The 27253-nt window shown below is 40.3% G+C and overlaps 3 protein-coding genes across 3 annotated transcripts; all 3 read left to right on the top strand.

Annotated features, from left to right (window-relative positions):
* Positions 1–266: 266 nt before the first annotated feature.
* LOC108935801 (aquaporin-8-like) lies at positions 267–5258 on the top strand. Its single transcript, XM_018754677.1, has 5 exons — positions 267–710; positions 1720–1846; positions 3709–3923; positions 4364–4498; positions 4827–5258. The coding sequence occupies exons 1-5, from the start codon at positions 439–441 to the stop codon at positions 4867–4869; spliced, it is 792 nt and encodes a 263-aa protein (XP_018610193.1). The 5' UTR covers positions 267–438; the 3' UTR covers positions 4870–5258.
* A 3120-nt stretch (positions 5259–8378) lies between these two features.
* On the top strand, positions 8379–12107 carry aqp8b (aquaporin 8b). The gene is made up of 5 exons (XM_018754697.2): positions 8379–8632; positions 9342–9468; positions 10122–10336; positions 11161–11295; positions 12065–12107. Exons 1-5 carry the CDS (start codon positions 8379–8381, stop codon positions 12105–12107), a joined length of 774 nt encoding a protein of 257 aa, XP_018610213.2.
* Positions 12108–17206: 5099 nt separating this feature from the next.
* LOC108935785 (hemoglobin embryonic subunit alpha-like) lies at positions 17207–18209 on the top strand. Its single transcript, XM_018754647.2, has 3 exons — positions 17207–17304; positions 17452–17659; positions 18081–18209. The coding sequence occupies exons 1-3, from the start codon at positions 17210–17212 to the stop codon at positions 18207–18209; spliced, it is 432 nt and encodes a 143-aa protein (XP_018610163.1). The 5' UTR covers positions 17207–17209.
* The last annotated feature ends 9044 nt before the right edge of the window (positions 18210–27253 follow it).

Here is a 27253-nt window from a genome sequence, read left to right as displayed (position 1 = left end):
TAAATGTTTATTAATTTCATCTTTCATTCAAAGCAGCTTTTCAAACAAAGCGCTATTACTGTAATAAGAACATAAACAGAGAACAATCATGTGCTCCTGAGTCCTGTTAGTCTTAGTCAGTTTCTTTAATTTAAATTTCCTTTTTACATTTATACTATTTCGTTTTGGAGCAACATGTGTCTGTTAAATAAATAAATGTTCATTTAAGTGAAAACTTCACGAAGGATACACCTGTTTGTGGGACAAATTTAGGCTAATTTTCATGCCTCGTGAATGCTCTGCGCCGCTTCACGTGCGTGCAGAGAATATCAGTTGTTAGGACAGCGCTGGACCTCTGCCCCACCCGTTATCTCACCATAAATAAATGCGCGCGGGAGAGCGGACGCCACGCACAGGTGCGAAGGAGTTTCGCGTGCGCTGGGGTTACCGAACGTGAATATGTCTGGGTCGGGGTCCGAATCCAAAACGGAGCTGTGCGAGATGGGCAGTACCGAGGTGGAGGAGCCAGGGAAGTCAGGGTCACGCCGGCCGCAGGTCCTGTTCGAGCGCTACGTGCAGCCGTGCGTGGCCGAGCTGCTGGGGTGCGCGCTCTTCATCTTCGTGGGCTGTTCCTCGGTGGTGGAGAACGTGCCCACGACAGGGGTTCTGCAGCCCGCCCTGGCGCACGGACTGGCCCTGGGTATCGTGATCGCCGTGCTCGGACAGGTCAGGTAGGAGCCTCTAATGACTAATTTACCTTTTTTATTACTGTGCGCACGGAGGCAGTCAGCAGTATCCAGCGGTCAAGTATCCATCTACATAATAATAATATCCAACCGTATAATTTCATTTTTAGTAAAGATCTGAATGTTTAATATGAATATGTTTAAATGTTTACTTTACATTCATTTTATTACTTATGTCCCATCTCCATTATCCTGAGTTTTCAGCCGTCTTTTTTTTTCTTACTAGTCAGAACACTACTAAACAGTCCGAAATGCCTTGTATCACCACTAATCCAGTCCTATAATTCACTTTACATGATTTGCTTTTTTCTGTCTGCCAAAACAGTGAACGTTCCGTAATGTCTTTGTCAATATTGCCCAATTTTATGCTTTCATAAACTTATTCACTATTTATTGCATTTCCCTGGACAATAACAAACAAACAGTTCATGCTCTATATCACCATTAACCAAGGCTTATAATTTAATTTGTGTTTTAATGATTTACCAGTCTCCAGTCCACTGTCTGCACATGATGTTTTTTGCTTCTCATGTAGCTGATAGTCAACAACCTATATTTGGAAAGTCAGGCATTTACTGATAGTTCTCCACAAAGGTATTGATTTACAGAAACTTTAAATATTAATGACATCAACTGGTATTTGGGTTGTGCCCATTTTTTACATTGTCTGCCAGTTTATATTTCTTCTTTTGAAATAAATGTTGGTGTTTTCTGGACCACAGGCAGCATATCAGCCAGTGAACTGCAGTTATGACCAGAAGGTTGTGGGGGGTCAATGTCTTCTCTGGCAACATGCCAATTTTGTTTTTGTTTTTCCTTAACACAGCAGAGTTATAATAGGAGTAGCAGATCAACGTCTACTATATGAGCATTACATAATTTCTTGTTTTATGAAGAATGATGGATTATGTGTTGAGTGCCAATAAGATGATTTTGACGGGGAACCATGATGGGAACCTAATGAAATCATTTGTGCTGTGTCTGCTTCTCACAGCGGTGGCCACTTCAACCCGGCCGTGTCAGTGTCTGTCTACCTCAGTGGGGGACTACGAATTGCCCTCCTAATGCCCTACATACTGTGTCAGATGGTAGGCGGGATGATTGGGGCAGGCCTGGCTAAGGTGAGCATTCTCTTTGGTTGAACATGCAAAACTGAGTGTTTTTATTTGTTATGACTAATACAGCATTCCTGTGACATCACTTTCACACTGCCACTTGTTATGATATTCTGATATGAAATTTTTGTTTATTTTACAGTATTTTGACCATATTCTCCATACATGGCTAAACATTTGCTGTGTACATGCTGTTTTATAATTTTAGTTTATATATTGTAGGTCACTCAGGCTAATTTGAGATTTTACTGATGTTTTTATGAAATATTATGACTCTCGAATTTCACACTGGACTCTTATCTTTATCTGTGTCTTTATTATAAGATTATAACATCTCTTTTGTTCTTCTCTGTATCACTACTTCACATTGCAGTAAAATGATAAAGTGAAGGAATGTGATTCATGGGTAATAACATAGTCAAGAAATTTAGAGCTGCCTCTATAATCATTTGCAGGCTTTATGTACACACACACACACACACACACACATTTTCGGAACCGCTTGTCTCATACGGGGTCGCGGGGAACCGGAGCCTACCCGGCAACACAGGGCGTAAGGCTGGAAGGGGAGGGGACACACCCAGGACGGGACGCCAGTCCACTGCAAGGCACCCCAAGCAGGACTCAAACCCCAGACCCACCGGAGAGCAGGACCCGGTCCAACCCATTGCGCCACTGCGCCCCCAGACTTTATGTAACGCCGCTTAAAGGAAAGACAAACTGGCATTATGAAAAACAGCACCAGTCATGTATTTATGAAATCATTATGGAACCCTCTTAATATCCATTTGTATACTGAAGCCGTAAAGTGAAAAAAGAGTGAAAGAAGTTTTACATTTTGATATGTTGCACAATTTAATTCTTTTGAAAGAAGAATAATGTGAAAATGAAACTTTTAAAATTATATATTAACATTTCTGTATTTTCTTCATGAAAGTTGAATACTAAGTGTCATTTTAAAAAAAAAAACATGCAGAATTGCAGTGCTTGGAGTCCTAAAAGTTGTTAATTGTACAGATTCATAATGTAATTGAAAACATTTTATATTCGTTTTTTAGTAAAGTGAGTTTGTTGCTTTTCATCTCGTTTAAAATTACGTTAATGGATCTTAATGCTGGGAACCTGCAGTGCTGTTTAATCACCGTTTTTCCACAGTCTCAGTGTCGACAGTCTAATTCTGAGAGGATGTTCTGAACATTTTTAAAACTATTAATAAAATTAGTTTTCTCACCTCTATGCTTTGAAAACGTCAACTCTGATACCCGTACTGTTAAAGTGATTTTTAAAAATGTGTGTTTTCTGTCTGCTGTGTGATTATTACTGCTATTGAATATTGTTATGGCTGCATCGGTAAGAAAATATTTTATATCTGTATGTAATCAATGAGATTACACAATCATTGCTCAAACGTGTGATACTAAAGATCATAAAACATCTTAGGTTGTCATTAACCAGGAACAGACTTCTCACCAGCACGTGTGTCACCTGTATGGTGGTTGATGAAATAACAATTTTAAAAATGTGTATGTTTCATTCATTTAAAATTTTGTATTTCGTTCATTTTAAATCTCAGAATAATTAAATTAGCTTTGTATTTGCTGTGTTTACCAAACTTGGTATAATTTGCTTTAAAATTCCCTTCCCTACATAGCACTACAAATTTTAATATATTGTTAGATATCTACTACATTTACCTCAGTGCACTTGTCCATTAATTATTTTTTACCGTGCTAATGTCAGTGTGGAAACATTTTTTTATTATTATTCAAGCCTTTTGGTTCAGCATCTTCCAAAACACTGCTTACCACATAAGCTTTGTGTGTGTGTTTGGTGTATCTCCTCACCTCCATGTTGTCATCATTCGACAGGCAATTGCAACCCCAGAGTCCTATGCTAATACCTCGGGTGGAGCCTTCAACATAGTGACAGAGAACTCTCAGGTTGTCCGGGCCATCGTAGCGGAAATGGTTATGACAGTCTTCCTCACCATGACGGTGTGCATGGGTGCAGTCAACGGCAAGTCCTGCAGTCTGCTGGCTCCACTATGCATCGGGTTTACCGTTGCAGCCGACATCCTGGCTGGGTGTGTGAGAGTTGGGCCTACCTGTGTACGGAGAATCTGCTTCCTCTAGGCCAAGAGAATTCTGTAATGTAATATGTAGCTATGTGTTTGGTGTGTTCTGAGGACTTTATTGAACATTTATAAAGTCTGGGGGTGGAAATGGTACATAAATATATATATATATATATATCAGCACCTTCAACTGCTGCTGGCATGTTCAGATTAGTTTAATCCATTCTTGACATGCTTTATATACTGTATGCTGCTCATATATAATGTTCCACTCCACTGCAGCCCAGACCAAATATGCCTGATTATACCAGTAAAAGGTTTTCTTGATTACTTCTCCTACTAATTCTCCCGTTAACCAGTAACGGGTGCTATTAAATGACTCTGTAGGCTGCCTGGAGTCCATGTGACTGTGGTGCCAGCTGAAGTGCTGAAAAGCTGATGTGTTTCAGGGCGGCGGTATCTGGAGCATGCATGAATCCAGCTCGTGCCTTTGGCCCTGCTGTCGTGTCTGGGTACTGGGATTACCACTGGATCTACTGGGTGGGCCCTTTGGCTGGGGCCCTGTTCACTGCCTGCTTAGTCAGGTGCAGTACCTCTCAGCTGCCTGTAGCTATTTTTCATGTGCTCTGCTGCTGTATTGGACATTGTTTGTCATGAATGTATAAAAAATGGTATGAAAGATTGTAGGACCTGTACATCGTATACTGTTTCAGTACTGAAACATAAAAATGACATGGAGACATCAGATCTACTTTATTACCTGCACTTGACTCAGGTTGAAAACTTTTGTATTTGCTTACCATAACTATCCAGGCAAAATAGTTTTATATAAGCTCTATTGATGATTATTTTTAAAAATATTTATGTATTAATTTATTATTGTACTGACCGATTGTATTTCATTGTGCTCAGGTTGCTACTGGGAGATGAGAAAATCAGAGTTATTCTGAAGTGACAAACTTTGGGACGGACCTCCAGAGAGACTGTTCTGCAAGACTGCCTTTCCAATGCTTCCAACAGGCTCCCCTTTTCATTTTCATTGTGTCAAATGCATTCAAGGCTGAAATCACAATCTGTGATATTTGTTTGTGATTGAACACTGTGGCTTGGGCTGATTGTGTGATCAGAAGCCAGTGATGATCAGGCCCATGAGTATGATTCCAACTGCTAACCTGTGTCACGGTCAAGGCTTTGCCTACACTGAACACTACACTCCTACAGCCACTAGAACAAAAAAAGGCAACAAGCTGTGTATGAAAGTTCTAATTTTATTTTGTTATCTGTTGCACTAATTAAAGGTTTGAAAATTATATCATCATATGTTTCTTTTCATCCTATGTTTTGGCCCTCTAACTTAATTTTACACTGTATTTGAAATGTATAAATAAAATTTTGATGGTTGAGTCATCGCACTTAGCACAGTGTTTTTATTTTTCTTTTCAGTGTTTTTAAAACATATAGGGGTGCGGTGGCGCAGTGGGTTGGACCGCAGTCCTGCTCTCCCGTGGGTCTGGGGTTCGAGTCCCGCTTGGGGTGCCTTGCGACGGACTGGCGTCCCGTCCTGGGTGTGTCCCCTCCCCCTCCGGCCTTACGCCCTGTGTTGCCGGGTAGGCTCCGGTTCCCCGTGACCCTGTATGGGACAAGCGGTTCTGAAAATGTGTGTGTGTGTGTGTGTGTGGTTGAGTCATCGCACTTAGCACAGTGTTTTTATTTTTCTTTTCAGTGTTTTTAAAACATATAGGGGTGCGGTGGCGCAGTGGGTTGGACCGCAGTCCTGCTCTCCGGTGGGTCTGGGGTTCAAGTCCCGCTTGGGGTGCCTTGCGGCGGACTGGCGTCCCGTCCTGGGTGTGTCCCCTTCCTCCTCCGGCCTTATGCCCTGTGTTGCCGGGTAGGCTCCGGTTCCCCGTGACCCCGTAAGGGACAAGCGGTTCTGAAAATGTGTGTGTGTGTGTGTGTGTGTGTGTGTGTGTGTGTGTGTGTGTGTGTGTGTGTGTGTGTGTGTGTGAATGTGTGTGTGGCTACGCTGTAATGTACTGGTCTTCCATCTGAGGTGTATTCTGTCCAGCCTGGTGCGTTGTGCTTCTGGGATATGTTCCATAACACCACAACTTGAACAAGACAAGTTACCAAGTCTCCTGCTCATTAATTGCCTTTCCAAGTCAAGGTTGCTGTGGTCCAGAGCCTATCCTGGAATCACAGGGCACTGGGCTAGTCAGAGTACATCGTAGATGGGATGCCAGTCCTTCACAGGGTGCTCCGGACGCAGTGGTGGCTGAAAACTGAAAACATACAGAATTGTTTCTCTCTAGAGAAACTGCAGCAATGGCTCCATCTAGTTGACCAGCACAAATGATACTTTTGGCCACTAGATGGCCACCGAATACAGTACATGACTTCACGGTTGCGTTGAATCCTCTAATCTGATACGTTTCATCTTTCCACTAACGAATGTTTTACATCAGCTCATCTGTTGTGAACTGAACATGCAAGATCAGAATTATTGGTCGCTGTTGTAAGCTGGTTTAATGCCATTATTGCATTTTTGTGTAAAAACAGAGCTTCTTTGCTGGCAGTGTTGTTTCTTTTGTCGTTTTATTATCCTCAGAATGGCACTTGGCACTACAAAATGTCCCTGAAGTGTTTTTGTAACTGAGTTCAAAGTCGCAAAGGTCATCACGTTAAGGATATCCATACTTTTCATGCATTTAGTTAGAAAGCAGTTAACCATTATGTTACATTCATTTAACTGTAACAAATAGCCATTGCAATTGCCATAACTGTTGGGTTTTTGTTTGTTTTGCCTCAGAGATAAGTGATAAAGTGAATCAAATACATAAGTAAGTGTAAGGAAGGCTGTCTGTTAAAACTTAGAACCCAAGCAAAATGTAAAATGGTAAAAGAAGCAAGAAAGAAGCTAGCAATTGCTTTGAAGGAACTGAAGTCAGTTGCTGAAACTGGCCTATTTGGGAGGGTAGAAAAGAAGTCATTTTTGAATATCCATAAAAAGATATGTCTGGAGTTTGCCACAATGCAAAGGACCCTGCTAGGATGTGGGAAAATGTGGTGTGATTAGATGAAACTAAGATGGAGCTTCTTGGTTTTGGCCAAACTGTGTATGGTGCAAAATTAACACTGCCCATGCCTCACAAAACACCATTCCTACTGTCATGGTGAAACGCATGGCTCGAACCAACGGACTAAAGTGCGGGTGCTTTATTTTGAACAAGGGGCAAGCAAAGTGCGTGGTTAGGGACAGGCGAGGGTTGATCGATCTTCAAATGTCGTACGGGGAGGACACAAGAGCCGTGGTCGCAGGTACAAAGTGAGGGGTCAAAGAGCCAGTTGAACCAAACACAGAAGCACAGCGAAGGGAGGGCGAAGGTCTCGGCGCAATCGCCATGAGCTGCAGCTTCTCAGGTTTGAGGTTCCACAACCAGGTGTTCTTGAACTGGATCTTTATACTCTGCCTCCTGAATTACCTGCAGGTGCGGTCGTCAGGCATGCGGTTGGGTGGCATGACACCTACAATAAAGTATGGTGGCGGCAGCATAATGATAAAAATTGGTCTGTAAATCCAGAAAGAGAAGCTTTTCATCTGCAGGGACTGAATCTTGTTAAGATTAATGGAATTAAATATAGGGAACTGGAAAAGAACCTGTTCCAGTTGACTCAGAAACTGAGGCTTGGGAGAAGGTTCACCTTCCAGTAAGACACCAGTGTCAAGCACAAGGCCAAAGCAATACTGGAGTGGTTCAAAGGCAAAAGTAAATATCCTACTATGGCCTAGTCAAAATCCTAGTCTCAACCCCATTGAGAATCTGTGACAATTCCTGAAAATTGCAGTACAGAAACTCCAACTTGTATGATCTGCAGAAAATCTGCTTGGAAGAATGGGAGAAAATGACTCCTGAGCACTGTGTAAAGCGGGTTCAGACATACCTAAAGACTTAAGACTGTCATTCTGGTAAAAGGAGGCTCTATTAAATATTACTTTTGGGGTTGAATACTTAAACTGTTACAACATTTGGATTTATAATCACATTCTTCCAGTAAGTTTTTATTGTATCTTCTGAAATCCAGAAGATGGTGCTAATTTTCAAGGGGCTTAAATACTTCTGCATGGCACTGTGTATATCTTTTGAGACTTTCAAACCTTTCCTGTTAGGTATTCAGCCCTCCATTTTGTAGTAGTTGGGAACTTTATTTCTCTGAAAAGTTTCATCAGGTAGACTGTTGGTGTGGGCTGTTTTCAATAGGCCATTGTTCATATCTCAAACAGCTCCTGGCAGGTGAAGAACTGTAAATCAGGTCAATGTGCCAGAACCCAAGACTGGTCTCTTTTTTTATGGCAGGTCAATGGGAAAAGTTCAACCAAAGTTCACGTGATTAGCAGTGGTATAAAATTCACACAAAGTGATGATTGCAAGACATCTGAGGTCTCTCAACAGTGGGATTCAGGACAGAATGGCCGATGCTAAACTAGAGCTCAGTGATATGGAGACGAGCTTGTCGAAGAACAAAGCAAAACCAGTCAAGCCTCCCGGGAGGTTTGAGCGGCTGCTACAGCCTTGTGTTGCAGAACTGGTTGGGACCACCTTCTTTGTATTCATAGGTTGTGTTTCAGTCATTGAGAATGTGGAGACAACAGGGAGACTGCAGCCTGCTCTGGTGCACGGTTTTGCTGTGGCAGTTATGGTGGCATGCATGGCAGAGATCAGGTGAGCTCACAAGTGTGCTGTCCAATGAGTATTGTTCTTTGGCTTCTTTTGTCTCTAAATACTTATGTTGCCTGTATTTTTTGTTGTATCTGTAAATGACCATCAGACTTCCTGGGAAACCAGGCAGTACCAATTGTTTTCTCCAAAAAGCTTTTTTTTAAAAACACTAAATATTGTGGAGCTGCTATGATGAATGCCATTTCTGTGATTTTTTTTTTTTTTTTAAATAAAACTGAATTTATTTTGGTGTAACTCCAGCGCCTCCTTTTATTATTATTTATTTGCCCGATGTACGGCAACTTTTTAGAGCAGAATATACTAGCCATTTAAAGCAGAATACATTAGACATAATGCTTTTCATCATATAAATGTACAATCATATGTGTCCATCATAAAAAATCTGATGGGTTTAAAAAGAACCTGGGTCTTCCAAAGGCACAAAGTCAGGACAGTATGAGCACGTATGAGGTTTGCTAGAAACTCCACAGAATGGAAGCTAGAGGAAAAATTGGTCTGTAAATCCAGAAAGAGAAGCCTCAGAGCAGATAAACAGCGGCATGTCTTTAAAAACTGGGTAGGACTGGTTTTGTGGAGGAGTGTCACAAGAGACAGGAACCTGGAGGTGAATTCCTTTTAAAGTGGGATCTCGAAGATACAGTTGATAAGTATGTATTTGATGGCTTAGGGTGCCTTCATTGTTGTATTTCAGCGGCTCCCACTTCAACCCACCTTTTACACTGGCCATCTTCTTATGTGGAGGACTGCAACTTGGCATGGTTGCCCCATATCTAATCAGTCAGCTCATTGGAGGGGTACTTGGAGCTGCCATGTCAAAGGTGAGTATAGGAAAAACATCTAGGATTTACATTTCTTGACTTACAAGCTAATTAAACCAATTTACTAAATTTTCAGCTGGATCATTTTCACAGTCAGTTCAGGTACTCAAGGCTACTACTGCAGGAGGTGGGTGTCACGTTCCCTGCAGCCGGCACATCGGCAATAGCTGCTGTTCCCTAATAGGAACGGCAATAAAGATGGACGCCGAGGAAGCCCAGATGTGGAATCTCGTTTTACCTCCTTTGTTTCCCCTCGAGCCATGCCACTGTGAACCTATTCCGACATCGACCTTTGTCTAGCCCTCTGTACTATGTTTGCTGATCGCCTGACCCACGCCTGTCCCTCGATTTTGCTTTTGGATTCCAATTTGGCTTTATTAAACATCTGTTTACGAAACTCTGCACTTGAGTCCGTCCTCGCGAATCGCAACCATGACAGTGGGATTCCAATGGGGCACTTTTGAGTCCAAAGTTAGAGGCTCCAACCACTGCACCACCTCCTTCGCAGAGATTATCAGGATAAATAAATGCATCAAGTGATAGTTTTTTTACTGTAGTTTTTTACATTTACTGATGCATTAGTAAATAGCATGGCTGAGTGTTCACACAATGTAACAAGTTCATGTAATCATTTTGTTAAAAACATACCTCAGGCAATGACTTCCAAGATGAAGTACACCAATGCCACAGGAGCAGCCTTCACCATCCTGACGTCGGACGAACAGCTGGCGGGAGCACTTTTTGCTGAGGTGGCTATGACAGCTCTGGTCACCCTTGTGGTGCTTCTGGGAGCTGTGAACAACAAGAGCAAAAGTCCCCTGGTGCCCTTCATGGTGGGCTGCAGTGTCATCATCAATATCTTGGCTGGGTGAGTAGATAACCCCCACATACCTCAGAACTTCAAAAGTGCAATATCAGACCTCAAGCCTTTTTTTATAACTCAATATCAAGTTAAATAGTGTCAGTCCAGATTCTTGACTCTTGGGGTGCCTTGCGGCGGACTGGCGTCCCGTCCTGGGTGTGTCCCCTCCCCCTCCGGCCTTACGCCCTGTGCTGCCGGGTAGGCTGCGGTTCCCTGCAACCCCGTATGGGACAAGCGGTTCCAAAAATATGTGTGTGTGTGTGTGTGTGTGTGTGTGTGTGTGTGTGTGTGTGTGTGTGTGTGTGTGTGTGTGTGTGAATCACACTTTCAGCTTGGTGTATCTTTCCTGTTCCTTTCTGGAACTAGAAAATTAACATTTACAGACCCTCTTGCATCCAGTTTCCATGACTTATAATGTGAGTGTTCAGGTAATGGTACTCTTGTTTCCAGAGAAATTTGATGGTCAGTTCAAAATTGCATTGAAAAGCTTCAAAGACCTGTGTTAAGTTATCAAGACTATTTTTTTTATATTTTGCAGCTGTGGTCTATATTCATATTTCTCCTTACATACTGAGGCTCCTGGTCATGAATTTTATTTAAATTATAATTCGATCTGTATGACAACATAGGAACTCTGCATACTTTACTGGACAAAGGATTTATCCAATGGTAGCTCATTACCTCTGACAAACACTAACTTTGTGTGTCGTAATTAAAAAATAATTTTGGATTCCTCGTAAACTGGCATAGCCTAAGCACTTGAAGCAACTGAGGTCTGCTTGCAGCAGACAGAAGAGGCCACGCTGCACTTAGACTCCCTGTTTCTGCAGAGGTGATGTGTCTGGTACATGCCTGAATCCAGCGCGGGCTTTCGGGCCTGCTGTGATGACTAACTACTGGACCTACCACTGGGTGTACTGGGTAGGCCCATTTGTAGGGAGCCTGGTAGCAGCAGCCCTTGTCAGGTAAGACTGTGTGTGTAGCCTGTATCCTGTAACCTATTCATTAAGCAGACACTTCTCTCCAAAGCAACTTCCAGTGAACACTATGTAGTGTTATCAGTCCACACACCTCATTCACCAAGGTGACTTACAATGCTAGATACACTACTTACAATGGGTCACTCATCCATACATCAGTGAAACACACTCTCTCTGTGTCACTCACACACTATTGGTGAACCTGAACAACATGTCTTTGGACTATGGGAGGAAACTGGAGCACCTGGACAAAACCCACACAGACACGGGGAGAACATGCAAACTCTACACAGACTGAGTGGGGATCAAACCCACATCCTCTCACCATCCAGGCACTGTGAGACAGCAACACTACTCACTGTGCCACCATGCTGCCCTTTTCCTCAGCTTTGAGGTGTGTGTGTGTGTGTGTTTGTTCTCCCTAAGGCTTTAGCCTGACTTAATTTGTCCAGTCACATGTATTTACATTGAATAGCTCCAGTAAAAATAACCCAGAACAGGTAAATAATTTTAGGTAGCTTAACACTAAATTGCATTGGAGAAAAATGTCAGCTATATGCATTGATATTTATTAAACTTCAACATGTCTGCCTTGTTCATTGTTTCTACATGATAAAATAAAACATTGCATTAAAATATATACAGCATACTTACAAAAAGAGTAGCCTTGACATTAAATGTTATAATGGAGCTTTGAAATGTAAGTTGACAGTGGAGTTATAGCACTAGTCACATCGATTTATTCCTTTTACAGGTTGCTGCTTGGAGACAACAAGACTCGTATTATTATGAAGTGACACTAATGGACTTCAGATGTGATCAGCTGAGATAATTATGTAAAAAAATGATGATGAATAAAAGTTAGGTAAATGATAAAGGTTCAGACATGTACTCAGTAATACACTGTACAGAATTTTTCCCGTTTTTCATAAAGGCAAACAATTTAAAACAACTTCACCCTCAGCCTTGTGACTGTCTTTAACAGAGATTTTGACTTCCCAATAACACAAAGCAGTAAAGCCAGTAAGAATTTGAGAGTCAATTTTTTAAGGTTAATACTGATACCTAAAAAGTGAAAGATTAGGCCTCAATGGACTGTAAAGTTCTCCATATCACTGTCAGATGGCCTGGTTTCTGCTGTTAGCAAAGCTAGTGGTTGTCTGAGCTCTGCAGGACACAACTGAACTGTGGATTTCAACATTTTTTCCGTAAGCTGTTCCTAGAGGTGCTGCTGGAGAACAGAGGATCACTAATCTATTGGTGTCATCAACACCTATCAGGACCATCTACCATACTATACATTTTTTTAATGGAAAACTTCCCATTAAAAAAAATCAATTACAAAACCATTTACCGAGTTTTTAAAATGCTGCACTTAATTGCTAAAAGAAAAAAATGACTAAAAGCAAAAACAAGTATACAGATCCGCCGTTTAGTTAAATTATGCTTTAATTTTTATTTTGAATGTAGACAAACTCTATCGTAATTGCCATTTTTAAACATGTTTCCTACAGGTAAAAAAAAAAAATCAAATAATCTCGCTGAATTAATAGACAAACTGGGAGGCTGTGAGAAATTTCGGGGCGTTGGTATTCTGTTGTCTGAGATGAGATGTGTGTTAACGGGCAGCTGAGGGAGGCGCTCTACAGATAAAAGGGTCGGGTTTTTTCTCCTCGATAACCAACCCTTTGGGTTAAGAATTTGCGCGAATATTGCGGCTACAAAATGCCTGTTGTTTAATTTAGCATCATAAAACTATTTTCTGCTTTTTATGCACTTGTTAATTGTTGGTACCGCGGTCTCTGGCTCTACATATATTTTATTGTTCGTAAATTAATTTAATCGGGGGGTGCGGTGGCGCAGTGGGTTGGACCACGGTCCTGCTCTTCGGTGGGTCTGGGGTTCAAGTCCCGCTTGGGGTGCCTTGCGACGGACTGGCGTCCCATCCTGGGTGTGTCCCCTCCCCCTCCGCCCTTATGCCCTGTGTTACCGGGTTGGCTCCGGTGCCCTGCGACCCTGTATGGGACAAGCGGTTCAGACAGTGTGTGTGTGTGTGTGTGTGTGTGTGTGTGTGATAAAATATTACGCATTTGTGTAGATGGCTTGTCTGTTGTGATGGGCAGATAAGAAGCGCGGAAAGTATAATAAGGGCATTACTGATTTCGGTGTAAGCCTCTAAACTCTGTGTAAACAAACATTGCACTGCTGTATTTTGGCATTCATCCTGTCGTCATGGTCATGATTTGATTAGTCAGCTATTCGGTAATCTTCACTCTTAGCCATTGTCTTGTAATCTTGGCCATAAAATATCGGATTTTTCCATTTGTTGTAAAGAAAGAGAAGTTAAACATAACTAAGCTTGTTATACATTAACTGGTTGTATGTAAACTGAAGAGTGTCACGAACGCACCCGCACCTCACCCAGCAGCACCTGGCTTAAGCGGAGCACTCGGCAGTTGGCTATATAAAACACCTCTCAACCTCTTCCCAGTTGTGGAATCTTATTAGAGACAACCGTCCCGTCTGCGGTCTACAGCCCACTCCGCCTTGCTTTTCCCACGCCCTGTTCCTCTTGTTCCCCTGCCCTGCTCCGCGAGTGTTCTGGAACGACCACCTGCCTTGTCCCCCGAACACGACTTCGGATCTTCGCCTCCGTCCTGGTCCCCGACTACTAGAATGCATCTGATCCCTTGGTTCTGATTTACTGCTGTAGCTACCTTATTACAATTGTTTAGCAGACGCTTTTCTCCAAAGTGACTTCCAAGCCCACACTACATTTAATTCACCCAAGGCGATTTACACTGCTACACTGCAATCGGTTACTCTAGATCAATTAAATACTTTTTTCTCCGTCACTCAGACACTATGACTATTGGTGACTTTTAGACACCTGAACAGCATGTCTTTGGGAGGAAATCCACGCAGACATGCGAGAAGAACATGCAAACTCCACACAAGCTAAGCGGGGATCGAAGCCACGTCTTCTCGCACCACCGAGGCGCTGACTGTAACTTAAGGTCACGCTTTACAAAACATGGATACATACCATATTGTGGCGCGCAGCGCCCTGGGTTTGGATGGAGTGAAGGAGAACGCACAGGCAGTGTTCATAACGAACGTTTTATTAGATCATAGGCACACAGGGAAATAATACTCTCTGTCTGTGGCCCCTTTCCTCAAGGACCTGCGTCTCAAGCCAACCTTCCCAGCCTGCTTAGCGCCCCCGTCCAGGCTGTCCCCCCTTCCCACATTATTTTCCCCTAAGTCCCCCGCAGTGGTTAAACACTTACATTTTCCCCCCCATCATCCAACTTTTTACAATAAACACATTTTCCCGCTCAAACTCACGGTCGTTACAATATTTAATAAAGAAAGCCCGAGACTGCGCTTCACCAGCACTGGCTTGACTTGTTTGTGTGTTTCTCCACTGTGCCCCATAAACTGTAATAAAAGAAAAACCCCCAAGTGAAACATTTACAGTAACCTGATACGTGCTTTTATTTTGCAGTTACCCAAATCTTGAGCAACACTGATGGTAGGATTTTCGAAAGACTAAGAAATACTTCCCTGGTTCACCATTATAGGCTCCGGTTCTGCACCGATTCTGCTCTAGTTCTGTCCCGGTTCCGTACCCGCCAGCATTCCTTTTCATGCTCCGACTCGCACTCCATTATATTAAATATTCTGTATCTAAACAAATGTGTTTCTTTCGTTTTGATTAGCCTAGGGAAATTCGATTTGCAGGATTAATTATAAACATTTGTCAAAAATGACCGCACCTAAACCTGTTTCTGGTTGAAATATCTGTAAGTTCTCCACATGGACATGGTGCGTCATCGGAACCATTATGATTAAAGCTACATTTTCTGATGCATAAAAACACTAAACGAAATCTGCCTTCGGTAGTCCTCAGAGTCGGGATGGTTAATTCAAAACTTCAGCTGATACTGATTACTTGATTAAAATAAATTACACGCTTCAGTAATGTTGGGTATTTAGATCGCTTTCGCTTCTGCCTTGGCTTTTTATGAAATGTCAATGTCTTATTTCAGATGATGGTGACATTTTGCAAAGGAATCTGCGAGTTTTTTAGTAAAATTCCATGGATTCCATGTTGTTTCGCATTCCCTTAAAGCGACTCATCCAGGTCTTCAGCGTCACTGGACTAAACTGTAAACAGTAATAGAAACGATTAGATCACTCTTTACTTACAACGAATTACAGGTCACTTAATGAAATATATTGTATACCAATTCCCGGTTAGGGGAGGTTACACGACAGTCTAATTCTTATATCCATATGTATATAATTTCTCATAGTTACACATAAAAAACAAACGTTACAAGAGCAGGTAATACTTATTTTTGGAATGCAGACAGATATGGTTCCTCAAATTGTTATACATTATTGCAGCAGCTACCTACCTAGATGCTGTTGGAATTTTCACGCTATTTTAAATATTATAAAATGTTTCCTTTGTGCTGAGGTTTCAGTAAATTCAAACTCTCTAAGCCGCCTTAAAGCCGCGTTAAACCATGATGATAACATTGATGAATTCGACTTCCCTAAAACACCTCACATGATGTATTACTTAGGAGATTTTTTCTGTATAATTTTGTATCAATATTTTTTATGCACTGTCGCCATGGAGTTGAATCACCATAGGACACATACCATTTTTATGACCTGCATTACAGTAAGAAATTTCTCCTAATTTCTTTAAGAAATTAATAAAGAAATAGATAAGAAATAGATAAGAAATTCTTATCTATCAGCACCACAGTTTATGGTGACAGTATTTGTTATCATGTGAAGACGCTTATCTGTGGATGACAAAAAAACAACATCCCTTTGAAACATGTATAAGAGACTATATCCAAAATCAAATTTGTCTTTATACGAGTTATAATGAGGAACTCCTATGAAGCTAAGTAGCGGTTATTCCAATAGTGCATTCCAATATACACTGTTATTATTATCGATTACAGCAATTAAAGACTATAGTGAAATTATGAGCCTAATCCGAGATGCTTAACTCAGGTTAACAAACCGGTTTAAATTAATCCTAGACTGAGTGAAATATTAGAAGGCACAAAAGAGCAGGATTCTAACATTATTTAAAGGATATACATTGCTGGTATAGCACGATGCAGTTTACATATATTTTTGAAAATTTGTTTTATTTGTCTGTTGCATATTGGAAGTATTTGTCTTTTGTTATGATCGCATAACAACTTTGTGCAACATTTGAACTATTGTCTGAAGTATTTATTTTTGCAATCCCGATAACAACAGTAATGATAATGATATTTTTTATAATAATACAATTATCAATAAATACATATTAATGTTATTATATTATTTTACAAATTGGCAAAATTATGTCAAAAGTATTATTTTATATTGTGAGCAGAAAAAATAATGAACTTCGCACTGTAAAAAATGAAAAAACAAATGAAAAAGAAATATTTTAATATTTACATACAGTTTATAATTATTAAATTCCTTCGGATTTTATGGAAAAGTTGCTTTGAAATTGTGTCTTGAAAATGTATTGACAGATATACCTATGACTATAAAATGTTTTATTAAAAATCTCGCTTTTTACAATTTTTGTCACTGTAATTTGAGGTGACAAAGTATAATCTTTAAAGTGTTAACATTTTTAACCTTACTATACTACTTTGTGAAATGATATGCATTCAATAATTTGTGATAGATAATAATTTTCACTCAATGGTGTATTTTATTCGAGCTGGCAGAATTCCAAGTTGTAACAGGACGGCGCTTGATTCGCCTGTGAGGTGGTCTGTGGGAGGGGCACGTCGGAAAATGACATATAAAAAGCACTTCAAATTGGAGAGATCACCGACAGTTAACCAAGAATCTACTGAACGAGATGAGTCTCTCAACTAAAGACAAAGAAACTGTGAAGGCCTTCTGGGCCAAGGCTTCCACCAAGCTGGAGGACATCGGCATGGAAGCGCTCTCCAGGTATTAGACAGTGTTCAAAATAAAAATATGGATAAATTTAATTGCTTATTTGATATTTAAATGGTGAGTGTAAAATGATATATTTCTATTTTGTTTTAGAATGCTGCCTACATATTTCTGAAATACATATGTTTTCTGTCCCTTCAGAATGCTGGTCGTCTACCCCCAGACCAAGACTTACTTCTCCCACTGGAAGGACCTGAGCCCCGGCTCAGCTCCAGTGAAGAAGCATGGAAAGGTTATCATGGGTGGCATTGCAGAAGCTGTTGGTAAAATCGATGACCTGGTCAACGGCCTTACCAACCTGAGTGAGCTGCACGCCTTCCAGCTGCGAGTTGATCCAGCTAACTTCAAGGTAATGAAACTACTTTCCCCTGTGTTTTACTGTATTTCAGTAACTGTAGTTAGAAATAGCATTAGTTAAAATCAGAAACGAAACCTTGAATGTTCAAAGTCCAACTTAATGCAATGTCCATCTATGGGATCCACTTGCATGAGTGGGATCAAAATACCAAAGAGTGCAAATCTATAGTAAACTGCGTAAAGTAACTAAAAATATTTGCTGGTGAAACCGACGTCAGGAACTCTAATTTTATATATATATTATGTGTGTGTGTGTGTGTGTGTGTGTGTGTGTGTGTATATATATATAAAAATTTGGGTTCCTGACGTATATATACATATATATTTTTATTTATTTATTCATTTATATATATTATATAAAAAAACTCTACATACATATATATATATTTTTTGTCTGTGTGTTTTTGCAATAGATTCTGTCCCACAACCTGCTGGTCGTGATGGCTATGTTGTTTCCCAAGGATTTCACCCCCGAGGTGCACGTCGCTATGGATAAGTTCCTGGCCAGAGTGGCTTTGGCTCTGTCTGAGAAATACAGATAAGCTTAATGTCAAGAGTCAGAGCAAACTCAGTAAAGGTGTTTTACACCCTGACTTATGAGGAATAATAAATGAAATATAAAGAACGTGCAGTGTCCTTTCATCTCTTCTGTAGTATGATCTTGAACGCATAGCACCTCCTTAATCAACAATTGCTGCAGCAGTCCCAGACTGATTTACCATGGATAACTATGACATAGAGTAACATTTTCTATTAATCAGTTATCCATACTAAAAGCTAAATGGGTACTATTGAATTAGTCTTTCCAGCACCAACCAAACATCAAAAATTGCATACAACTTTTATTCTGCTGGGTCGCAGTCACTGATGGTGTACGATCTGATCAAAAGGGTGGACACAGTCCACAAAATAGCAATAGGTTGCACGTCAATGAGGACACTTGGACCAGTTTCAAAACTATCACATTAATAGAGGTGGGGTGTAAGTAGTTATATACTCCATTACTTGTACTTAAGTAATCATCTGCATCGATACTTTTCTAATACAAGGAGTCCGCGGATTACGAACAAGGTCCGATCCTACGTCTGCCTTTTAAGATGAATTTCTACGTAAATCGGAACAGTTAGGTATGGTGCGAATCTGATGTCAGTTTGCCTATCATGTTTGTCTTAGTATACTGTGTACCATTGTATGCATAAAAAAACATTAAAGAAACACTAGGCGATGCATGATGTGTCCGGAGCCTGGACGTCAGGAGCAGGAATGAGAAGAACAAGGGACTTGGAAGGACAGATAGGTTGTTGTGGGTTCACACAAAAACACTGGGGCGGCACGGTGGAAGAACGAGTAGCGCTGCTATCCTACAGCGCCTGGGTGGTGTGAGAGGAAATGGGTTCGATCCCTGCTTAGTCTGTGTAAAGTTTGCATGTTCTCCCCGTGTCGTGTGGGTTTCGTCCACGTGCTCCAGTTTACTCCCATAGTCCAGAGACATGCTGTTCAGGTTCCCCCAAAGCGTGTGAGTGTGACCCTGTGTAAGTCACCTAGGTGAGTAAGGTGTGTGGGCTCATAACACTACATTAATTGGAAGTTGCTTCGGAGAGAAAATGTCTGCTAAATAAGTAAACTTTATATAAAACTTCAATTCCTTTCACATTTAGTTAAGGTATTACTGTACAATTATTTATCACGTACACATGTCTGAAACCGCCTTTCCCAAGTGGGGTCGCGGCAAACCGGAGCCTAACCCGGCAACACAGGGCGCAAGGCTGGAGCGGGAGGGAACACACCCAGGACAGGATGCCGGTCCGCCACAAGGCACCCCAAGCAGGACTCGAACCCCAGACCCGCCAGATAGCAGGCACAGGCCAAAAAAAACCCCACCGCGCCACCGGACATTAAAACTAGCTTAATATGTATATATATATATATATATATGTATTAACTTGGTATTTCCATTTCCATACGTTTATTGCAATATTAGCTAGGTAATTGGTGTCAACGATAGTGAATTCCAACAAACTCATTTGCAGGTGGATTGCTTGTGTAACGCAGACGCAATAAGTTTTTGCTGGACTTTTGTTGTTCCTTTGTTTTTAAGGCTAGTCTAAACTAGTTTCTATAGCTGTTCATGTTAAAGGGACACTCCAATTCAATGCTCTAAAGTGGCAAACAAATGTTGGAGAAATCAACCACTCGGGGAGCAGTTTGTGCTTGGACCCTCAATACCACTTAATGTTCTATTTTAAACTGCTCCCCCCCGCCCCCCCCCCCCCTTTTTTACAGCTGTCTATTGAAGACCACTATAGATGTTTCCCTGTGTAAGCATAGATTCTCTTGTAATTTAACATTTAAAGCACCACACAATGAAAATTTCTAACTTTAAGAGGGGTGAGCAGGAGAACATCAGCATTGTCTTGGAGGGTGCCCAAGTGAGTGGTTTAGAAAATGTAGCTAAAGCTTGTGCAGTTCTTCTTGGCCTCACCTATGCTCTAAATCTCAGCCCTAAACAGCTTAGGTATACATCTGAGGCCTTTCAGAAACTGATCTTAGAGCTGGACACTTGTTAGTTTTCACGCAAAATGCAGTCTCTTAAGAATATATTCATTAAATCATCATTTTTTCAAATTTTATGTATGTAGTCAGATTGCATGGAATCAATTTACATCTGATAATTGTGAAAACTATTCGATTTAATCAGTTAAATAGTATGATTATGGTTTAAATATAGCTAGCTGGAACAAGCGAGATCCAATTAGTTAAATTGTATGAGATTTTTTTGCATACGATTTTCGGGAAATGGAATCGTTTAGAAGAGGAAATGATGCCGATCCGTACTCCAGTCGTGAGGTGACGGTCTTGCACATGTCACGTGGATGATATTCACGTGCAGAAGAGCAGCAGCGGAAGAAAGCATTCTTCTTGCCACCTTGCTTTGGAGCGGCCTGGTTCGTGACTCGTTTGCAACGTAAATTAAATTTGTACTCATCCTATAAAATTTGACAGTTTTCAGCGTATAGTTTAGTTTAGTTGAACGCCATTTATGCTCTAATTTACGGCATTCTAACTTTATTGCACGAGTTGATTCGTTGAACCATGGCGAGTTTCTTACATTTCGAAGTTTAGTTTAGTTTTTGGTGGAGCAGCAGAATCAAGGGCAAATTTTACCACCGAATTATAATCTAGAGCCATCTGATCAATATCTACACTCGTTCCAAAATCCGAGCTTCTAATATGATTAATAATTTTAGCAGTAGTAGTGTCATTGTAAAACATTTAATTTTGGGTGTGGTGACACTAGGAGACTGTTCACTAGTGGTGCATGTGTGTATGATGAGTCTTTTCTCCCCTCGGGGTTTGCTATAGGCTGGACTCGGTACATGCGCACTGGAGTGCATCAGCAAGTCTTCTTATAAGAAGTTATACACGTCACGTGTGGCATCCAATAAAGATTTTGAAGGTGTTGGAAACCAACCTGGACGGGTAGCGTTTGTTATTTTCTGGAGAACCTAATCATGGTCTAGGCGAACCTGACAACAACGCTCGGTTACATCATCAATATGCCGCACGATTTTGGAGCTAACTATTGTCCGACGGCACGGGGCAGGTATAGATCAAAGGTTACTAAATGATGATCAGAAATAGCCTCGTTTAAACTAAAGGAATAATGTTAACATGATGAACATCTACGCCGTAGGTTATGATGAGATCGAGCGTATTGTTACGGGAATGAGTAGGACTGGTAATAAACTTGGGGTAAGACCGACGGAGTTTTAAGAGAGACAGAAAACTATCAGCGAGAGTATCCGACGACACGTCTACATGAATATTGAAATCACCCATCAGGACAGGATTATGCAAAATTGTTTGGTTACAAACATTCTTCAGAAAATCATCTTTTGTGTTCAGCAGAAGAAACTCGTATGTTTGGAACAACATGAGGGTGAGTAAATGATGAAAATTTTCATTTTTTTGGGTGAACTAGCCTTTTAAATAGGTATATAAAATTGAATTAATATAATTATTAGCACTAGCAGCAGCAGCTGTATTTTGACTTGCTCTTAAGACTTAGGTATAAGTACAAGTATAAATTATATTTTTGTTTATTCTCTAATATTTATTTAGCAGTAACTGATATTTTTTCTTTTGTCTTTGTTCACAGATATGTGAATGTGGCCATGTAAACTAAAGTGTGTGATATCTCAGTATCTTCCCGATACGAGTTGCTGAAACATTTCCACTACGGTCGCAATTGCCGGTATGCCTGTCTATATGCAGATTTCCTATGCACATTCACAAGTTGGAAGAACCTTTTGAGCCACACATATCACACAGGAAGTTAACAACAGCACGTGTTCAGTTACATTCTTTTGTCAGTCGTGTGGATGTAAGGAACTGTCAACTGAGAAGGAATACTTTGCTCACGTAAATCAACATCTTAGGCAGTATGAAACCATAACTTGTATGTTTGAAGGATGTATGTTTGAGACAAACGTATATGGAACATTTAACTCGCATAAAAATCGTAAGCATAATCCCCACACTCTAAACGACTTTAAGGCAGGTGTTGTTAAACTCGCTGCTCAGTCTGATGAATCTGCTATTCCTGTAGAGGAAAGCCCCTCGTCTTCTGCTGACAGATTTTGTTACTCTGTCAGATGCAGATAGTGAGATGGATACTTCAGAGGACCTTAGTAGTAGAACAAAAAATAGCTTCAGTTTTGCTGAAGTTGGAAAACATTTTTAATGTTCCATCTACTGCCATTGATGAATTACTTGATGAACTACACTTCCTCTTAAGTACTGTGTCTGTGTCTGTAACTTACAGCAGTCTTTCTGAATTTTTCAAAAACAAAAACCTAGAAGTTGATACCTTAATTATTAAGGAACTAGCTGATATACTGTGTAAATCTAATCCTTTGCTGAAAGCAATAGGAAAAGATGGTCCCCTTTCTACAGCTTATAAGAGAAAGGAGTACTTTAAGGAATTGTTGAATGTTGTTGAGCTGGTGGAGTTTATTATAGACCAAAAGAAAAGCAGGACCTTTCAGTATATCCCATTACTGCAGTCTTTGCAGCAGCTTCTTGATTGTACTGCAGTGTTAAACAGTGTTATCAGTAGCCACAGAACACAGGATAATAATACAGACCAGCTTGATAACCAGCAATATCGCTCACTAAGAGATGGTGTGTGTACTTTAAGGACAACACTTTCCTGTCAGGTGATGAGTTGAAAATTTGTTTTTTTTATACATAGGTGATTTTGAACTATGTAATCCCCTGGGTACATCGCGAAGAAAACACAAGTTATGTAGTGTATACTGGATTCTGAATAACTTGCCACCAGGCTCTCATTCAGCACTTTCTTCAATTTTTTTCACAGTTTTGTGCAAGAGTGACGATGTAAAGGTATCTGGCTATGAAAAAATACTAGAGCCACTTTTACAAGACCTTTGTACTTTAGAAGAGCATGGTGTGTTCATCTCAAAACTTGGGAAATTTGTCAAAGGAACAGTCCATAGTGTTGTAGCTGATAATTTGGGAGCCCACGGATTGGCTGGTTTTGTTGAGAGCTTCTCTGGACAGTATTTTTGTCGTTTTTGTACTGCTCAGAAAGTAGATATTCAAAAAAAGGATGTTCAGACGTGATTTTTTTGCTTCGAACAAAAGAACTACATGAAGCACATGTAAAGTCTGCACAGGAAACCGACACAAATTGCGTTGGAGTGAAAAGAGCGTGTGTTTTGACAGAAAATCTTCACCATTTTCATGTTACCACAGGCTATCCCCCAGATATAGTCCATGATTTATTTGAGGGTATTGTCCCTTATGAACTGGCACTTTGTTTGTGTTCTTATCTCTAAGAAGTACTTCAGTCTTGAATGTCTTAACACACGAATCTTCAAATTTCCTTATAAGTGGAGTGACAAAAAAAATCGATCTCACATCATACAAAACAGCTATTCATGTAAGAAGACAATAGGTAGTAACACCCATGAGAATTGGAATTTAATACAACTGTTTCCGTTTCTAGTTGGAGACTTGGTACCAGAGGATGAGCTTGCTTGGAAAGTGATATTAGACCTGAAGGAAATTGTGGAATTGGTTGTGGCACCTGTTCTCACTGACGAGACAATTGCCTATCTTGATGTCAAATTGTCTGAACACAGACAGAGACTACTTGAGCTTAACCCAGATGTAAAGCTTTTACCCAGACATCACTATCTTGAACATTACTCGCACCTGATTAGGTGTTTTGGGGCCACTTGTAGGTCTATGGACGATGCGATTTGAAGCTAAACATAACTTTTTTTAAACAAGTTGCTCGACACACAAATAATTTCAGGAATATTGCACTCACACTGGCAGCCAAACACCAGCAGTTCATCAGTTACCACATATATTCATCCAGTCTCAATACATCAAATTTGGTTGTTAGAAAAGTCTCCACAGTACAGGTTGATGTTTTGAATAAGGAGGTTGTGTTGGCTCTCAGGCAGAAGTATCCAGATATCAGTCAAGTTCATCTTGCAAAAAGTGTCACCACTAGAGGAATTAACTACAATAATGGAATGTTGGTTGCATGTGGTTCAACTGCTGGAATGCCTGAATTCGCAGAAATTCTACAGATGTGCATAAGGGGAGATGAGCTGAGTTTCATTGTTTGCTTATTGTGTGCTTGGTATCGAGACCACTTCAGAGCCTTTGCGTTGACTTCTTCACCAAGTAAAGAAGTAGCCCTGGTTCAGCTTGAGGAACTAACTGATTGCTATCCACTTGTGGCCTATATGGTTGGTTCCAAACGTATGGTAACCCTAAAGAGACACATCATCATCAAAGGTGAAATTTATATTAATTCCAGTACCTTTTAAATGTATTTAGTAACTTTAACATAGCAATGTTTTATTTATTAATGTTTCCTACCCTGTTTGGGCCTGCATTGTAGATTAACAAAGCAGAATGGCAGGACCAGTTAGCTTCAGAGTCCTTTTTGGAGGTGAAGATGATGCCAGAAAATTAACGATTGCATTTGGAATGCTGACGTCCGTGGATGAATTGGCTCTTGAAATTAAGGCTTTCTTTGGAGTAACAGAGCAGTTTAGGCTTCAATACAAAAATGTAGAGTTTTGAAACAAATTTATGAACCTCTCGTCAGTTTCAGACATTCAAGATCGCAGTACTTTGAAAGTGGTATACTTACCTTGTGAGGCTACCAGCTCTGTAATAACCTTAGCTTCACTCACTAAAGATACCTTCTCCACAATCCTGGTGACTCCCTCCAATGCATCTACCAGCTCCTCGTCGCAAGAATCAAATGATTCAGAATCTGTTGACTCCTGTTGCAGCAATGATACCATAATGTTGTCATCTCCTGAGTCCCGGTTTTGCACTTGGCCTAAAGCCTTTGCGGTGCCACGCTTTTCATATTGTGCCGAGATGCAGCTCCAGAAAGGAAATGATGAATTCAATGTGAATGGAACTCTCCTATCTCTTACCCCGAAACTCAGATCTGATACTCTTGAAGGCCTTTCAGAAGAGATTAAGTACACAGCATATCCAAAGGATGATCAGTTTGAACAAGTTGCTAAGGCCTTGATACAAACCCATCCATGTTTGCGTGAAAAAGGAACTCGCACTGGATGTTGTGGATGGAAGCACTACATTAAGATCAAGATGATGAACTTCCGCACCAAGCTCGGCCGAGCTGGACACCCAGAAGTCACTGTCAACTCACTTAAAAACAAACAGAAAGGCCAGGGGAAACCAGCTGCAAACATAAAAAAGCCCCAGAGGGCAGAGGTTAATTTCTGTCAAAATCATCCAAGAGGTGAAACCACAGACAGCCTGGAGGTGGAAACGGTTGCTCTATTGACCGAGGTAAAAAAAAAGAAAAAAAAAGAATGAGACCGTGATCAAAGAAAAGATGCATCGTGCCTTCTCATACCGACAAGAAATTCTTCAGGAACCAATGATTATAGAGATCTGAAACAGATGGCCAGCACTGTTTCAAACTGATGAAGTAAGTGTAGTCACCCTTTTGTTTCAAATAGAGATGCAAATTCATAGTTGCCCATCTTGTTTAAAGGGTATTATATCTTGTTGTGCCCTTTTTCATCTTTTTTTTCCAGGTGAACTTGGAGTTCATGCGTATAACAACTGTTCCTCTCATCTCAAAATTTATTGGTCAACTGGACAAATACACTGATGACCTGTTGAAGGTTTTCCGTCACAAAGGAGGATGTGCAGGACAAAAAATCCGCTTCATAATGGCACTGACAGCTGAAGTGTGTTTTTATGTATTGCATCATACATTCCATTGGTTACTCTTTTTTTGTCTTGACAGGATTTCAGAAACCTCCATCTCTCTTGCACTTGAGCGTGCATGCACACACACCTTTCTCACAGAAAAATCATGTTTACTATTTGTGAGGACATCTCATTCTCTCACACACATACACATGCTCCATCACAGTCTTTCTCTCTTTCTCTCTATTCAACTTAAAGAACTTTGTCATGATTAAATACAATATTGTTAAAGCATTATTCATATAACGTGTGTGTGTGTGTGTGTGTGTGTGTGTGTATATATTTATTTATAACAGGTTGTTCTAAATCCGTAATACTTTAGTTCATCTTTGAAACATAGATATTTTTAATGAAATCTGAGAGATTTCTGTACCTCCATTGACAGTCCACGCAACTACCACTTTGATGCTTCAAAAAGTTTAAGAGATCCATATGAATTGAGCGGTTTAGTCCAAATTTTCTGAAGAGACTCAGTTGCTTTATATGATGAACAGATTGAATTAAGGCTTTTATTCATATATAAATATTCATCAATGCACACATCAGATATGGTAAACTAAAGCTCAAGCACGTTTGCTTGACATGCAAGAACCAGCGAGGTTCATTTTTGTGTGTTACGCAGCATGTTTGAGATTCCTTGTGTCTCTTCAGAAAATTGACTAAACTGCTTGATTCCTATGAATCAGTTTTACAATCTCTTTATAACTTTTTGTAGTGCCAAAGTGGTAGTGGCTTGGATGTCAATGGAGGGACAGAAATCTCTCAGATTTCATTTAAAATATCTTCATTTGTGTTTTGAAGATGAATTGAAAGTATTATGGGTTTGGAATGACATGAGGTTAAGTAAATGATCATGTATTTTTTTTGGGGGGGGTGAACACCCTTTAAAATTCAGCCTTATTTAAATTGTAAATCACTAATTTTATGTTTTTCATATTTTGTTATTCTTCTTTGAGAATGAAGACATAAACATCAAGCGTGATTGTATCCTGAGGTGCTTAAGTATCTACCTTAACGAAGACATGGAGACACTCGTCAAAGAATATGTGGTAAGTATATTTCAACCTACTCTTTGTTATAAATGTCTTAAGGATATATTTACATTGATTGTTAATCTTTTTATTGGCCTCAGTCTAGCTTATGCCCGTGTGTGTAGTGTGCAGTGAAAGATTAAACTATGCAGCAATTAGTGCAGAGCATGATTGATCGTACAAGACAAGTGAGAAGCTTTTTAATTGTATGACCTGAATAAAATGATACAGTTGCCAGTATGAAGTATGAA

The sequence above is a fragment of the Scleropages formosus genome, chromosome 8, assembly GCF_900964775.1.
Source record: "Scleropages formosus chromosome 8, fSclFor1.1, whole genome shotgun sequence".
Classification (NCBI taxonomy): Eukaryota; Metazoa; Chordata; class Actinopteri; order Osteoglossiformes; family Osteoglossidae; genus Scleropages; species Scleropages formosus.
The sequence above is the reverse complement of the archived record's forward strand: the minus strand, read 5'-3'. Positions and strand labels throughout refer to the sequence as shown.

Bases quoted from the DNA above. Each gene is read 5' to 3' on its own strand.
- LOC108935801 (XM_018754677.1), top strand. From the start codon at position 439: ATGTCTGGGTCGGGGTCCGAATCCAAAACGGAGCTGTGCGAGATGGGC. The intron at 711-1,719 runs GTAGGAGCCTCT...TGCTTCTCACAG, and splicing joins GCCGTGCTCGGACAGGTCAG to CGGTGGCCACTTCAACCCGG. The intron at 3,924-4,363 runs GTGTGTGAGAGT...GATGTGTTTCAG, and splicing joins GCAGCCGACATCCTGGCTGG to GGCGGCGGTATCTGGAGCAT.
- LOC108935785 (XM_018754647.2), top strand. From the start codon at position 17,210: ATGAGTCTCTCAACTAAAGACAAAGAAACTGTGAAGGCCTTCTGGGCC. The intron at 17,305-17,451 runs GTATTAGACAGT...CTGTCCCTTCAG, and splicing joins GGCATGGAAGCGCTCTCCAG to AATGCTGGTCGTCTACCCCC. The intron at 17,660-18,080 runs GTAATGAAACTA...TTTTTGCAATAG, and splicing joins TTGATCCAGCTAACTTCAAG to ATTCTGTCCCACAACCTGCT.
- aqp8b (XM_018754697.2), top strand. From the start codon at position 8,379: ATGGCCGATGCTAAACTAGAGCTCAGTGATATGGAGACGAGCTTGTCG. The intron at 8,633-9,341 runs GTGAGCTCACAA...GTTGTATTTCAG, and splicing joins GCATGCATGGCAGAGATCAG to CGGCTCCCACTTCAACCCAC. The intron at 11,296-12,064 runs GTAAGACTGTGT...TTCCTTTTACAG, and splicing joins GTAGCAGCAGCCCTTGTCAG to GTTGCTGCTTGGAGACAACA.